The sequence below is a fragment of the Pithys albifrons genome, chromosome 10 (genome assembly GCF_047495875.1).
Source record: "Pithys albifrons albifrons isolate INPA30051 chromosome 10, PitAlb_v1, whole genome shotgun sequence".
NCBI lineage: Eukaryota > Metazoa > Chordata > Aves > Passeriformes > Thamnophilidae > Pithys > Pithys albifrons.
Genome location: NC_092467.1, coordinates 28,213,142 through 28,228,362, shown reverse-complemented (window position 1 = coordinate 28,228,362; position 15,221 = coordinate 28,213,142). Strand labels below are relative to the sequence as shown.

Sequence of the window (15,221 nt, the reverse complement as noted above, 5' to 3'; positions counted from 1 at the left end):
CTTGCAAAGGGCCAGAGTTGCTAGAAATGGGGGGACATGTTGGCAGATGGCCTCAGACTTCAGTTTGTCAAAACCCCCATTTTTGTTCCCTCAAACAATGAGGGCTGTGCCTTACAGGAGTAACCTGGGCTCGAGCCTCTCACTGCAGGGCTGTATTAATTTCTTCTCTGGATTAATCTGAGGATGTATTTCTAGTGGCCACGTGGCTGTGGTGTCAGGAAAGATGTAAAACCAGCATTTGGAATGGCCCATGACTCATGGGATCTCCATGGCTGCACACTGTGTAATGATGGTTTACTCAGGTGGAGTTTGCACAGCCTTGTTTTTGCTGTTTGCCTTTTCTGCCTTGTGTTGTGGAGTCTTGCCCTTCATGCTCAGTTCTGCAACAGATCACACCATGAGCAGGGGGTGATCACAGTTGTTGGGCACTGTCCAGAATCTGTATAAAATGCTGGTGAGGATGGAATCCCAGGGTTATCTTATGTCTCATTCAAGTTATTAAAGGATTCATTCATTGCTGACCAATTCAGTGCTTACAGGCATTAACTGACTTCTGAGAGACATCACACAAAGGTGGGCTGGGGCAGCTGGGAGGAGGAGAAAGGCCAAGACAGCCCAAGGACTGGCCTGGTGTAGGGGTTGCCAACCCTCTGTGGCGACATGGCAAGTGTCCTCTGGGAAGGAAACTTGTCTCAGGGTGCTTGGGCAAAAAAGCTGCTGCAGGGAACAAACCTCTGCAATGTTTTCTTGAATTCTCATGTGTGCAGTGGCAGGTAATGAGATGTAGTTTGTTTGGGAGAGAAAACCCTTCTGTATCATGTACATCTTTCTCATGCTTAATAACCTGTCATGGTCTCTTAGAAACTGGTCTCTCTGTGCACAACCAGAGTTGACAGTGTGGGAATGTCACCAGCAAAACTCTGTTGTTTTACAAGTGCCAGACAGTGGGAAGATTGCAATTTAATGAGGCTGAGCTGATTGCTGTTCAACATCTGATCTTAGTTTGTAAATTCTGAAACTTCAGAAGTATGACCACAAGGATGGGTTAAAGGCAGTTAAAAAGCTTCCTGATTCCTACTGAAAGTATCACAGTTTTCCAATAGTTTGAGATCAGGGAGGATCCTTTAAATCATCCATTTGATCTCCCATTTACGATGGACCATTAACATAGACTTGGATTTACCCAAAATGAGCCAAGGGACTTGAGTTTAAGGACTATTTCTCAGCAGCAGGGCCTGTTGGGCATATCAGGAAGAGAACAGAAGTGCCATCAAAATGGTATCTTGAAAAGCTGTGAGATGAATTAGGTGAGATGTGCTCAGATGATTGCAGCAAGTGAGCATTTGCTGTGTTTACAGGAAGACAAAATCAGCTGAAGTCCTGCCAGTCAGACTGAGGGAACGAAATGCTTTTCATAGCCAAGTTTGATGGGAGTTTTGATTTTTGAAGTGGATGAGTAAGACACAGCAATCAGGAATCTAAGGAAAAATGATGCACTAGAAGCCCAAGAGTCCTATTCCTTTCTGCCCAGTGTGGGAGCTTGGGCTGTGCCAATATTCAGTGTTCTGGAAAGGTTTGCAAGCAAACCATAAGTGTGCCAGGGTAGCTCTGAACTTGGGTAAAGAATCACTTCCTGCAGATGGCTCAGGTTAGGAGACATGAAGCTGAGTTATTCATTAATATAAAACCTGATGCCATTTCTTTCCAGCCTACTGTAGAGACCTCTTAGCTCTTGCCCTGTGCTCAAATACAGTTTATGTGACCTGTTAAAACTATTGGCATTATACCTGAGAATCTTTTTCTTTTTCAGGTTGTTTGTGCTGTCTGTGTGTGAAACAGCTTTTCCTGTAAGAGCCACCTCACTGTTACTCTGATAGGGGATCTGTATCTCAGTAATTGGGATTAATCCTGGGATTTTGAATTCCTGGTTATTTCACTCTGATGTCAGAGGTGGTAATCACCAGTGTGATAATCTGCACAAAGGCAGGGTACGTGCTGGCTCTTTCAGACACGCTGAACCCTTTGTACACTAAGCTTATTTTCTCCCTCCAGTTTGTAGGTAGAGGAGTTGGAGACTCATCAAAGACTCCCAGCCCATGCTGTTGTAGAGAAGCCTTTCTTAGAAGCACTCAAGAGTGGAGTTAATAAGGGCTGTACTATGCAGTGCAGTGGAGTGAAATCTGTGTAAATCCTTTTCTGTTCCCCTGAGAACTTCTTAACATAAGTCACTATCAAACAAATCACACCACAGAACCCAACTGTTTATCAGGTGTATCAACTCTTAGTACTGTTCTGACCTTTAAGTATAGTTTCCTAGTTGCCTTTTCTAATCTGTCTTTTGAGTTGTTTGTAGTAATTTGTGTTGAAAGTTTAAAGGTAGTGCCCATAAGTTAATTATTTTTCTGTGAAGAAAGAGTAGATTTTCCACTGTTTCTCTGCCTTTGCACACTCTCACAAAGGTTATGGCACGTGTGTACATACTCAGTAATGAAGAGTCAGCAGCAGTGCAAGCCCCCATGTCCTGGGAATCAGGGCTGTCAGTGTGCCCCAGTGCCACCCAGCACAGCCATCCTGTTCTCCCAGAGGGATGGATGGGTCACTGCTTCTGCCCACAAAGGCACTGCTTGTGGGGCTTTGGTCTCCTTCCAACTCTGAGTGCTGTCATCTTAATTCACTTAAGCCACTAATCATGACATTTGTTGTGGCCTGGGCTGGCTTCAGCTGGAAATGTAAAGGTGCCTTTATTTTCTCAGTGATCTCAAGTGTATGTGCAGCACAGATGTGGTGAGCAAACCAAACGCTGCTGCTGCTGCAGCTGCACTGGCTGTAGGAGAAGCTGCAAGTTCACCTCAGTCTTGCTGTCCCAGCAGGCTGGTGCTTGTGATAGTGTGTTGGTTTGCATGTCAGAAGAGACAGGGAGAGAGTTCCCTGCAGCTCCAAACCTTTGTGGGAACAATTCTTGGTTAGCATTCCCCATCCCATGTTCTGCCTGCATGTCTTGGGAACACACAGACCCACACACAGAGCTGTGGGCTTGGGGGAGCTCCTGTGTGCTCAGGGTGGGTGCTCTGGGCACTCCTGCCGAGGGACCTCATCACTGTCTGTAACTCCCTGAAGGGAAGTTCTGGCCAGGTGGCGGTTGGTCTCTTCTCCCAGGCACTCAGCAATAGGACAAGGGGGCACGATGGGCTCAAGCTCTGCCAGGGGAAATTTAAGCTGGAGATCAGAAAAAATTCTTTCCAGAGAGAGTGCTCAGGCATTGGAATGGGCTGCCCAGAGAGGGGGTGGATTCCCCAACCCTGGAGGTTTTTAAACTGAGACTGGCCGTGGCACTGAGTGCCATGATCTGGTTAAGGGACTGGAGTTGGACCAAGGGTTGGACTTGATGATCTCGGAGGGCTTTTCCACCTGATCGATTCTATGAAATATGCTGATATAACAATCTGATGTGTCTTGAAGGGTTAAGTGAAGTAAAGCAACAGCAACCTGTCCTGAGCTACAGAGTGAGCAGTGGGTGAGTAGGATAGAACCAGTGTTCCAGCACCCACCTGAGGTGGGGGAGGAGTAATTTAAGTCACAAGATGGGTTTTAAAATATGTTTCTTATGCACCTTAATTATTTTAATGGGAGAGTAGTGAGTGTAGACTGGGATATACATTCATATACACACACACACACATATACATAAAGAGCTATATAAGCAAATTTATGACTGAGATGTTTTTCTGAATCACAAATCTTCAATAATTGGGGACTCTGAGTTCTGAATTTCCCTAAACAATTTCTGCCTGTCAGCTCCCTCCTCTCTGCTGAACAGCTGCTCACTCAGCAGTTTTGCTTGTTTTGTCTGGAAACACAGAGGTTCTGGTGCTGTACTTGGACAGGTATGGACATTTATTTTGTCCGTGGTGCATCCCTGAGGAAGGGCTGCCAGCTATGACAAGAGAAGATTTAAGGGCAGCATTTGAGGAGATGTTAAAAACATTCCTTTAGAAAAAATAGATGACTGCTGGAGGAAGGAGGGAGGTAGGAACTTTAAGTCCCAAAACAACAGTGGAAATTTTGTAGGAACAGTTTATTGGCGTGGCAGAAATTAATTAAACCATTTTAGTATGGTATTTTCTCTGTTGCAAAAAAACTTTGGGGTTGGAATTTTTTGTCTGAAGAACCTGGGAAAAACACAAGGAGCAGTCTGGAGAGGATGGGGAGTTATTTCACCAGAGATAGAGAAGCTGTTCAGACCTGTGAGATGATGTATTTCCACAAAGGGCATTCTTTTCAGTCTGCTGATGAAAAGTCTGGTGGGTTTCCCACCAGTAGAAGCTGCTTAATTGCATTTTGTGTATGCTCTTAGAGTACCTGTTTGGTGAGAACCTGACAAATGGTCTTCTGAAAGTAAATCAATTTTGTTTTCTTGGGCTTTCTTGAATATACATGATGTCCGGAGCCTGAAAAGCACAGCAGTGGTACAAGAGGAAGCAAACAGTGGGGCGCCAGTTGGGCTCTGTGCTCTCTGAAAGACTTTGTAGCCTCCTCTAAAGAAAAAGAAGAATGTGCCATTGGCGGTAGCGAGTAAATGGAACCTTCTTGTCTTCTTTGCTCTTGTCTCCTTATAAATAAACTATTGTTGTCCATCCTTGGCATTTGCAGTTCATTGTGATAAATTGGTGTTGATGTGTCTGACATTTCAACCAAGTTGTTTAATGGTGCTTTTCTGTAAAGGCAGATCTCACTATAACTGGCCTTGGTGCAGAATAGATCTGTGCAGGAGCACTCACCATCCCACACAGCACTAACCCTTTCCCTTCTGGGAGCATGGAGAGGGAAGTAGGAAGTAAACATGTTGGTCACGTCAGCCCAGAAGGGTTTGTGGGAACAGCAATGTTGAGTCTGGGTGCAGTTGCTGAAGGTTTCATAGTGTGGACATGGACTATGGACTCCTCTTGCATTGCTGGAGCATCTCTGGGGAGAGGGGAGAAAACACTCAACTGGCTGAAAAAGCAGGTGTATTTTCACCAAAATTTTTTGGGGGATTGTGTGAGATCCTTCCTCTGTCACCTGCCTGGGCTTCCAGGTCGGTGACTCCTGGTACAGACACCACTGAAGGCAGAGTCTGGTGAACTGTGACCAGAAGCAGCTTCTGTTGCTGCATCCCTGGAAGTTCAAGCGTTGATTTACATATCTTAAATGTCTGTAATTACCCTGTCAGGGAGATGATTAACACAGAGATTGCTTTCCATAAAAAGGAGTCTTCTGCCTATACCTTTCCAAACCTTCCAGCTTCCCAAAGCAGCTGAATAACAGTAATGCCCACACTTCAAACTGTGACCAGTAAATACCCTTTGTGTTGGTCAGTGATCCCACTGTATGGTAATACCACTTTATAATTATATTTCACCTTCTTCAACATCAGGTGTGTGGAACGTGTTCTCACCTGTCTTGACCCACTTATTCCTGAGCAGATTTATTATGAGAATGGAAAAACTGATCCTACTTGGCATTGAAACAAACTTTCCCTTCCATCACCACAGCCCTGAGCAAGAAAAACTAGAACAATTTTTTGAGAATGTGGACCAATAACCTAATTAATAAATGTCTCTGTGACTTTCTGGTCTCCCAGTTTTCCCAGTATGCCGGTCCCACACAGACCCTGTTTCTGAAGGCTGCAGGTTTGTATGTCTGAGCTCAGTGTTCTCCAGGCTCACACTGGGTGTGTGAGAGGCAGCTAAGGCTGGACCAGGAGGTGTTTTTGGGTGATCCCTCCATGCTGAGGGGCTGTGGGGTGCAAAATGGACCATTTTAGCTGCATGTTTCTCATGTTTGAGGGGGCTGCTTGTTGCCTGGCACCTGCCACAGAATTTTTTCCTTCTTATCCGTGAGTTGCTTGGTCATACTCAGAGTGGGTTGGCCCTGGCATCCAGCTGTGGGCAGAGCTCTGCTGTTGGGAGGGCTCACCAAACCCCTCCTGTTACACCACCTGGCACAGCTGGCAGAGGTGCTGCCTTCTGTGCAAGGACATGCTCAGTGCCACCAAGCGTCCCCAGTCATGCACTGCAAACCTGCAGCTCAGCAGGGGCTGAGGGGAAGGTGTGGGATGATGTAGGTCCTGACCTGCTGGGCTGGTTTTATTCCTGATGATTCAGGGACCCCTCAAGAAAAAGGATTTTATCCCTTCTCCATAAATTCATAAGGTCTTTACTAATTTTTAATGTATTCACTTTGTATTTTATATTAGTTTTTGATTTTAGCTTGTACCTTAGTTTGTCAGTGATCTTAACCATGCAGAGTTTTAGACAAAGAGGAATTTAACCCTGTAAGCTGAAAAGCTGAACTGTGAGAAATAAATCAGAAAATCTGTCTGGGTTGAGGCTGGATGCTGTACCATTGTTTAGTTAAAAGGAAATACAGAGCTACAGAGATCAGAGCAACCCATTAGAGCTGTTAAAAGTCACCCTAAATACACTGCTTAATTTTGGGGGGGGTTCCCAGTTGTAACTAAGTATGTAAACCTGGAAACACAAAAGTCTCCGTGAACGTGTCTTTGGTGGAATTATCCCCCATGTTCCCAGCACTGAATAAAAGGAAGAATTTTGTTCTGTTCTACTGGATTTGATGGTTTCTTAACTCACTGACCTACTGGAGAACTAATCCAAAAGCCTAAGCAAGCTTCCCGTTTCCTCCCCCTGTAATCATGCAACATTCATAACTGTTATTTAGGGATGCAGCGAGCAAATTTCAGCAGAGATGCTGTCATGCCTCAGGGTTGTAAAACTCCATTACATCTGTTATTAACTGTCTGTCTGTGGCAGGGCCTAATTTTTCTTGATGTGTTGGTTGCCCACAGCTCCTCGAAACTGCCTCCTCTGGCACTTGGAGGTGCTAAGACAGAGAAATCCCGGGATTAAGTGGCTGATTGATGCTTTGGGGCTGTGAGATGCCCTTTCCCAGCCTTCTTGTGCATGTGGAAAGGGAGAGGCATCATTTCCATCCTCTCTCACTCAGCACTTGGGAAGCTGATTGACTTTGCATAAATAACTTTACCAGGGCAGGCTAATGTGGAAGTTTTAATTTAGAATTCAGGCTCCTCCCTTTTCAGCAGACCCATATAAAGCATTTTATCATCATTAATACCAATGGAAGAGCTATTTAAAAACATATGATTTTTTTAAAAGAGAAAAATCGGTCTGCTTAATAAGCAAATCCTACCAATCTAGGTGATGATTCCAGAATGCTAAACAATGGTTTAAACTATGAAACATGTTGCATTTCAGCAGCCTTGTCACAATAAATGTAGATCTGTTGCTCTTTACACCAGTATGAAGGGGGGAAAAAAAGGAATTTTAGCAATGCAAACTAGTTGTGAAAGAATGAGCTTTACAGCTTACTTGGTTCCAGATAAATCTGGCGGATTTTCTTTTATAGTTGTGTTGTTCCATGTCCTGGGGTTTTGGTTCTGCAGGTCTCCTGTGTCTGTCTCAGGTCAGGGCTGTCTCTGATGGAGGCACTGGCAGCTCAGTTTGTTTAACATATGTGGGTTCAGACTTGTGCTTGCTGCTTTTCCCCAGGTTTGCTGACCATAATGTGCCCAGATCATTAAATTTAGACATTGCCTTGCAATACCATACAGATAAGCAAACCCTTATACTAAAATTAGGCAATTCCTCTTTCCTGGCTTAACTGAGGTGGTATTTTCAGAGTTGTGTGCCCACTACTGCTGCTGTGTGCTGGTGTGTTCTGTGCCTACAATTATGTTTAACTTGTGGTTTTTTCTATTTTTTTTCTTTTTTCAGCCAAGCAAGTGTGTCCATCTGAGAAGATCAGCTGTGGAGACTTAAGCAACAAGTGTATCCCGTCCTCCTGGAGGTGTGATGGGCAGAAGGACTGTGAGAGTGGCATTGACGAGGCTGGATGCACTCCTGGTGAGTCAGGGGGACTCTGACACATCTGCAGCATCTCCATTTAGGGCTGTGGAAGTTCTCTGGTGTAAAGGGATGACTCTTCCTGCCAACAGGGGTTTTTCCCTCTCTAGACTTGCAGTGCTAAGTAGTGAATTTTAGAAACAGAGAGGAAAGGATTCTGCAGGTGGAGCTGTCTGGAGAGGGAGTGAGCTCTGGAGGGTTAACTATTCTTTGCACTGAGTATTGAGAATTAAGCATTTTACTGCAGCAGCAGAATACAGTTAGTCAGGTTGGAACATGGTGGTCAGGGTTAATACCCAGCTGATGAGGAAAGGACTGGAATAGTGTTCAAACCTCCCTCAGGGGTGTCTCTGCAGCTCTGAGGCTGCTGCTGGGATAGAAGGGACAGGCCTGGACATTCCTGCATTGGCAGCTTGTGGTGTCACTGGACAGAGAGAGAATGACACACCGTGCACCAGAACTGCTTTAAATTCAGTCCCTAAATGGCCATGGCCTTTATCGGGCCTTTCTCTGCTGAGTGAGGGAGCTCCCTGGCAGGGCTGCCACTCTGCAAACTCCTACACTGCAAACAAGCCATTGCTCAAACTCTTTTTGATAGACTAAACATATTTAGTTCTTTATGCTTCTTCTTGTCAAATATTTTCTTTTGAACGGATGCTTGACTCGTTTTTGTGGCTTCCTTCAGTATTCCAGTTGCTTTTCAAACTTTCTTCTTGTACAGACCACCAGAATTTAGGGAACATCAGTCTTACCAGTCTGCAGAAGGGAAATCACCTTTCTAATACTGTACTAAATTCCATTCTTGCTAAACTCCTTGTATGCAAACGATCCCAGGCTGTTCAGAAGCTCCTGATGTTCTGTGTATTTACCCATCCCTCAATATTTCTGGTGTTGCAGGTGATACCACCAGTGTGGTTTTTACTTCCACATTACTGGGGAAGGGTTGAAGGATCACATACAGGCACACATTGATGCTTCTTCATTTGAAAAGTGAATTTGGGGCTCTCATAACTACCCAGTTCATAATTCACTTTTTATCTTTTCATTGAAGTTGCATAACAAAGTATGTTTTACGTGAGCATTTTGTGGTTCTGGGTAAAATGCTGTGGATTAAATTTATTTCTTTGCAGTCAGCTTTATCAAACAAAATCTTAGTGAAGCTTTTATTTTTTCCTTTTATTTGTTTTCTGTGTGAAACTCTTTAAGTGTTCTCTCTACAGCTTATTACTTTTTTTCTTTGAATGGGAAGCTTGAATTAGAGGCAATTCAGAAGATAATTGTAACTGCTGTTGAAAAAAATATTCTTTTTCCCAATATGAGTTAGTGAAATTAAACAGTTTTTACACTGGTGGCTGCCTACCCTGGTTTGCTGCTGCTGCTGCTGCTCACACCAGGAGGGGTTGTCTCATGGAGTCTCTTATTTGTAGTAAAAATCTACTAGAAATTGCTTTGAACTTCCTTTTTTTCAAGGCTTCAGGTAACTCCCAAACTGAATGTAAATATGTTCTGAATGCCACATAATTCCAGCATTAATGGGTTTAGAAACAGCTGAGTGTTGCTGTTCTGGATGTTCCAGCATCTCTGGCCTTGTGTTCCACAGTTTTAGGGCATGTGCAGGTTCTTAAAATGGAAATTTAACCCAAGGACAAATCACTGTGTTCTGGTCATTGTTGGGTAACCTGTGGAAGTGAATTGGTGTCTTTCCTTAGTTCCCAGTGACAGAGTGTTGTCCCCAGCTCGGTGGGAGCACCTTGGGATCTGCTGAGCCTGACTGTGGGAGGCTGAAGGCAAAGGTGGAGCATCCTGGGTGGGTGCCAATGGCAGGAGGTTCCAGGCTAAGCTCCACTGGGCCCCTTCAGAGCAGTAAACTCACCCTGAGGAGGAGGCAGAGGCACTGCTGGTGACTGTGGTGGCTCCATTTCAGGGAGGTTGCTTGTCAAATTACGGTCTTTTCCTCATGGATGACAAGTGTGTTAGCAGTTTAAACTCTCCAAGCTTGTGGAGGATTGATAGCTATCCTCTCTCTTATCCAAATCTGATAAACCCCACTAAGCCTACCCACTGATACTCTGCTAACATTCCCATTTCTTCTCTGTTTAGAATCCCCCTTTCTCTGTTTTCTCTTATCTCAGCACACACAGTATCCTGACCAGCTCAGACACCTTTTCTTTTTCTTTTTTTGTTTTGTTGTTTTAATCTCTGCACTGCTCGTTTTTGTTCTCATTTTAGAAGAAGCTTCAGCACTGTCCCCTGCAGCCCCCAGAGCAGAGCACCCTATGGAGGCTGCCCCTCTCACAGAGCTGACCAGATTGTCTGTAAATAACACATCTTGCTGGAGTATGTTTGGAAGGGAATTTCTGTGCCCAGAATAATTTCTGTGGTGAGAGCTGCATGTGCAATAATCAAGTGGATGATGACTTGAGGGCAGTGTGAGTGAGGGCACCCAGAAGAAAACCCCTAAGCTCTTTCTAAATCCATGTTAATAAAGGTATTACTTTAACCTCATGTGACACTTGAAACAGACTTGAACTGTGGATACTCCTTTTTCTTGATGGGAATAACTCGTTCTTAGAATTATAGTTCTTCAAAAGGACATAATACGGAGTTTATGAGCATCACCTGAGCCTGCATTTTGCAGTGGTGATTTGTACCACTGCCAACATTGTGCTGCTGTCCAGGAGCAAAGGGTGTGCAGGTGCCTGTCCCTGTGTCACATTGTCCACAGTCCAGGTCAAGGGAGGATCTACAGCAATGGTCATGGTGGAAGAATCATCCAATACTGAGAACAGTGCAAGTGGTTTATGGTTATTCCTGCTCCAGCAGTTTGCTTTCCAGATACTGTTCTGGGCTTGATAATTCTTAATGGATTTTTTTCTTCTCAGAATGATGTAATTGCTTTTGAATTAATGTGAAATTTATCCAGTGTAAACACTGGCACAGGCAGCTGGAGGGAGAAAGCAGCTGTTTAGAAATTTGGGGACAAAATACAGAATCTGAATAAGAGGATGTTCTGTTTGGGTTGGATTCTCCTTTGTGCTTTGTGTCAGCTGCAGTTTTGGTGCATTGTCTTGTATAAATGGAAACAACAACGTGGTGCTCTGCACCCTCTGCTTTGCTTTTGGTCACTGTTGGGGACTTGCTGTCTCCATTGGCACCGTGTGGGACCTGCAGAGGGTTTATCACAGCAGTGCTCAGTATCTTTCTTGGAGGAAGGAGAGATTTTGCAGTCTCTGTGCTGTCCTGTAGCCCCCTCTGGCAAAGGGGTCAGCAGCAGACAGCAGACCCTGGCCTTACCTGAGCTGAAAAAATGCATCATCTCAAACAACAAAGAGGTCAAATATTTCCCTTGAGTTGTTGGGGTCCCCCTGTACAATCCAGCACTAAAACCAGCTGGCTTAGGAGCAAGCCAAGCAGGCTGAATTAATCTGAAATAAAAGTCTTGTTTGTCTGTAGTGACAAACAGCAGTTTGGTAGATGGTATCTGTTCAAATAAACCTTCCACAGAGATGTGTAAAACTGCATTGGCTGCCTCTTAGGCCTGCTCTGGTACCAGTATTAGGAAAGCAACTCTTTTCCTAAGGAGTCTGAGCACTGGCCCCATCCTACTGCTTGGAAGCCACTTCCACTGGCCAGTGAGGCACTTTATTGGTGGTGTCACCCACAAACAGGGAGAAAAATGGTGTGATTTTCACCCAGTGGAGGAGCTTTGCAAGGGAGCAATGGAACCTGCAAATTCTGTAACCTGCAGGGGATGAGGCAGCAGGGATTGGGGAGTCAGATTTGTCTGCACAGGCTGTGATTGCACCAGGGATTAATTGCAGGTATTAATCCTGGCAGATGGGTAGGTAAGTGCCTGCCTGCCTAAGTCATTTCCTCCCAGCTTTAAGAACACTGCTAATTTCCAGTGCACACACAGCTTCTGAAAGTGCAAATACCTGCCTTTTGAATGTAAGAGTGTGTAAAAAGAAGCAAAAAACTGGTTCTCACCTGGACCACTTCCTGCACCCAGTAGGGAAATTCTGTTGTGCAGAGGAGGAGTTGGAAGTTGGCAATTCTCCCCTTTCCCAATAGCCAGATGCAGGGAAATGATGTATTTGTTGATACATTGATGCCATAATAAGCTGTTTACCCATACTGTGATTTATTCTGCTACACTGCAGCACAGAGAAACTCATCCATGGGAGCTCTGCAGGTGATGGACACACTTACAGGGGCCTCATACAGCTGGCCAAGGATGAGAGCAGGACTTCCTGTGGGAGTCTTGTGACAGTGACAGCCTTAGAACCGAGAGCATCTTCCTTGGGGCTCTGCTCTTCTGGCTTTTCACTGCTCACCATGTGACTCAGAATTAGTTGTAGATTTTCAGCCTTTTGATGTGATGATAGGCCAGAATAAAAGGGCACAAACTGGATGAAGTTTTTGAAATGAATTGGGGAAAGCACAGTGAGCACAGTCATGCTCAGCTGTGAGCTGTGTGTGCTTGCTGTGTCAGCTCCCAGCCTTCATGTTTCCATGTGATTGATTGATTGATAGATAGATAGATAGATAGATAGATAGATAGATAGATAGAACTTAGAAAACCCTCAGCTTTCCACATTTTCCTGGCAAAGCTCCAGGCATGTGAAAAAAAATGCATTAAAAAAAAGCTCCATAAAAAGCAGCAGTGCCTCCAAGTAAGGGGTCCTTTCCTTGGAAGGTCCAAGTGCAGTTTCAGGTCAGCTCTTTCCAGTGTCCTGCTCTACAGTCCCCACCTGAGGGTCACCTGAGAGACCCTGGCAGAAGGCAGAGTTTAAACCAGGCTAAAGCTGTTCTGATCCCTCCAGCACATCCACCTGCTGATGAACTGCTGAAGTGGGGAAACTGCAAAGCTGATTTAAAGCCACCTTCCTCCACTCTGCTCCTGCACCTACACTCACAGGCACTTAAATTGTTTTATCATCTTCTGTCATTGTCCTGTGACAATGAAGAGCATCACATCCTCTCAGCACTGTTTTCTTCATGCAGTAAAAGGTGCCTGTTTGGCAGGACTCCCTCTCCCCGTGCTGCCAGTGGGGTATGGCCCCTCTGATGCTGTTCATTCCAGAGCTCCACTGATCCTGCTGAGAGCTTTTAACTTGGTGGTGATGGAGCACTGATTTTATCTTCCCCTGCAGCGGGATGAGTGTGTGCTTTTGTCAGTCAGGAATTCTGTTCATTCCCTTTAACAGCCCAGGTGCACAGAGATGTATCCCTCAGTCAGCTCAGAGGGAAGGCAAACCCAAAGGACCAGATTTGGCCATACATTCTCCCAGAGGAATCCACCAACTTCAGAGGGGTTAGAGCCCATAGTATTGATTTGTGTCTGTAAAGGGTATATTCATCTACTCGCACTAGTCATGATTATTTTCGCATGTGATGGAAAGAAACATGCCTGAAACTCCTGCCATCTTACAGGAGGGAGCTGTAACTGGAGTGCACGTGCCGTGGTGGAGGAATCTACAGTTATTTCCAAGAAGGAAAAAATCATTACTAGATGTAACAAATGAAAAGTCCTTCATAAATAAGGTAGCAGAGCAATGATATCCTCTGGGCTTTACATGATGTTTAATTACTGGACAGCTGGAGGGATTAATGCTTGTGCATTATGCCCTGGCTCTCAGAAATTAAACATGTACAGCTGCCACTTTATCACTGCTTAAAGTATTAGAGCTCCTTCAAAAGCAGTAGTAATTTGCAGAAAAATCCCCATTGTTCTTTAGGAAAAATCTCAGCCTATAATCATATTTGTCCTGAGTTCCTTCAGAACAAAACAGCAAGAAAAATGAGATTGGTAGTTACTTTTAATTGCACACTGACAGCAAAAGTGGAGGTAGTTGCATTTTTAATATGTTGGATGCTCGTTGTAGTTAAATGTAAAATAATGCATGACCTTTAGGTTAGAGGTAAGATAGTCATTGTGTAAATCAAGAATTAAACCCGAAAAAAAAGTGAGGGGGAATGGCTTTATTTTCCTGCTGCTGTCCCTTGAGCTTGGGTTGGACAAAGGGAGCTGTGTGGGACATGCAGCAAGTGGAGTTTGCAGCACTGAGAGGGGCTCACTCACCCCAGCACCTTTGGGGTGACCTCTGTGCTGATCCCTCTGGTACAGATAAGGGTCTGTATCAGCATGTCCCAGGAGTAATTTAACCCTTGAAGCACAGTAGAAGAAAACACAATATGAAAACAAGACACGAGAATGTGGCACTTTTGCAGTGTCTCTGAAGGAGCAGTGGGAGCAAAGAGCACAGTTCAAGCACCTTCACAGCCCAGAAGAGTTTTTCACAGAACTGTGGCAGAGTGGTATGAAAGAGCTGGTTTTATACAAAGATTTGTGGATAGTTAGAACAAAAGCTTAATACTGATGGACTGTATGATACCTGTGCACACCCACAAAGGCTTGTCCTGCTGCTCTTTCTGCACTTCAGCTGGAGACATTGTCTTGATTCCTCTTTCCAACCTCATATCCTGGTGCCAGGAGCAGAAATTATCATTTGCCTGTAATTATATTTTAGTCAGTCTGTCTGTCCATACTTGGAGCTCCTGGAGTTGAAATAGTCAAGAAATGGCATCACTTACTGCCACATATGGTTGTATTTCATGGCCATGAAGTGTTTTCTTCTCAGGAATGGAGCTATAATTTTAAGCCTGTTCATCCAAAGAGCCAGAATCTGTTGGGATTTATTCAGGGAACTCTCCTGTGGCAGTGCCAGGGACGGCAGATCGTGGGAAGGAGCCCCACCCTCAGTGGCCACCAGGACGTGTGTGTTGCACTAATTAATGAGTGTTTAACAGCTCTGCTTCCTGAGCTGTGAACTGGAGCCTAAATCAGAATCACTGAGCTCGACCAGGCACAGTCCCACGCAGGAGGGGACCCTCTCATGGGTGATGCAAAAGCAAAAAAATGCGGGTTTATGACTCATATTAACAGATAAAACAACATCAGAAGTGGTTGGCATACATTGGTTTCCTGCAGAGAAAGATAAAATGGTTGGATTAGCTTTGCATATATTTTGCAAAGAGATTTATTTATTTATTTGATTAAATGTAGCAGGAAAGGTTTCAATCACAATAAAACCCACTGCATTTCACTTCTTCTATCCAACGAGTTTTAAAATAATTGCTGACTTTGTACAGCTGAGTGTTCATCTCAGCCCAAATCCAGGAAAGTGCTGCCTTGTGTTTCCAAGCCATGGAAACTGAAAGGCAAATCTAATGCCATAGAAATCTCAGTGCTGTTAATGTGAGCACAGTCAGCACACGACCCTTACAGTTTTAATTGCAGTG

General features: G+C 44.5%; 1 protein-coding gene across 2 annotated transcripts in view; it reads left to right on the top strand.

The window, feature by feature from the left end:
• The window catches only part of LRP8 (LDL receptor related protein 8), a 178,698-nt gene that overhangs the window by 134,016 nt on the left and 29,461 nt on the right, over positions 1–15,221 (top strand). For both annotated transcript variants that reach the window (XM_071565329.1, XM_071565328.1), the window contains exon 4: positions 7,791–7,919. In XM_071565329.1, the coding sequence (XP_071421430.1) occupies positions 7,791–7,919 (129 nt within the window). The remainder of the gene's footprint in view (positions 1–7,790; positions 7,920–15,221) is intronic.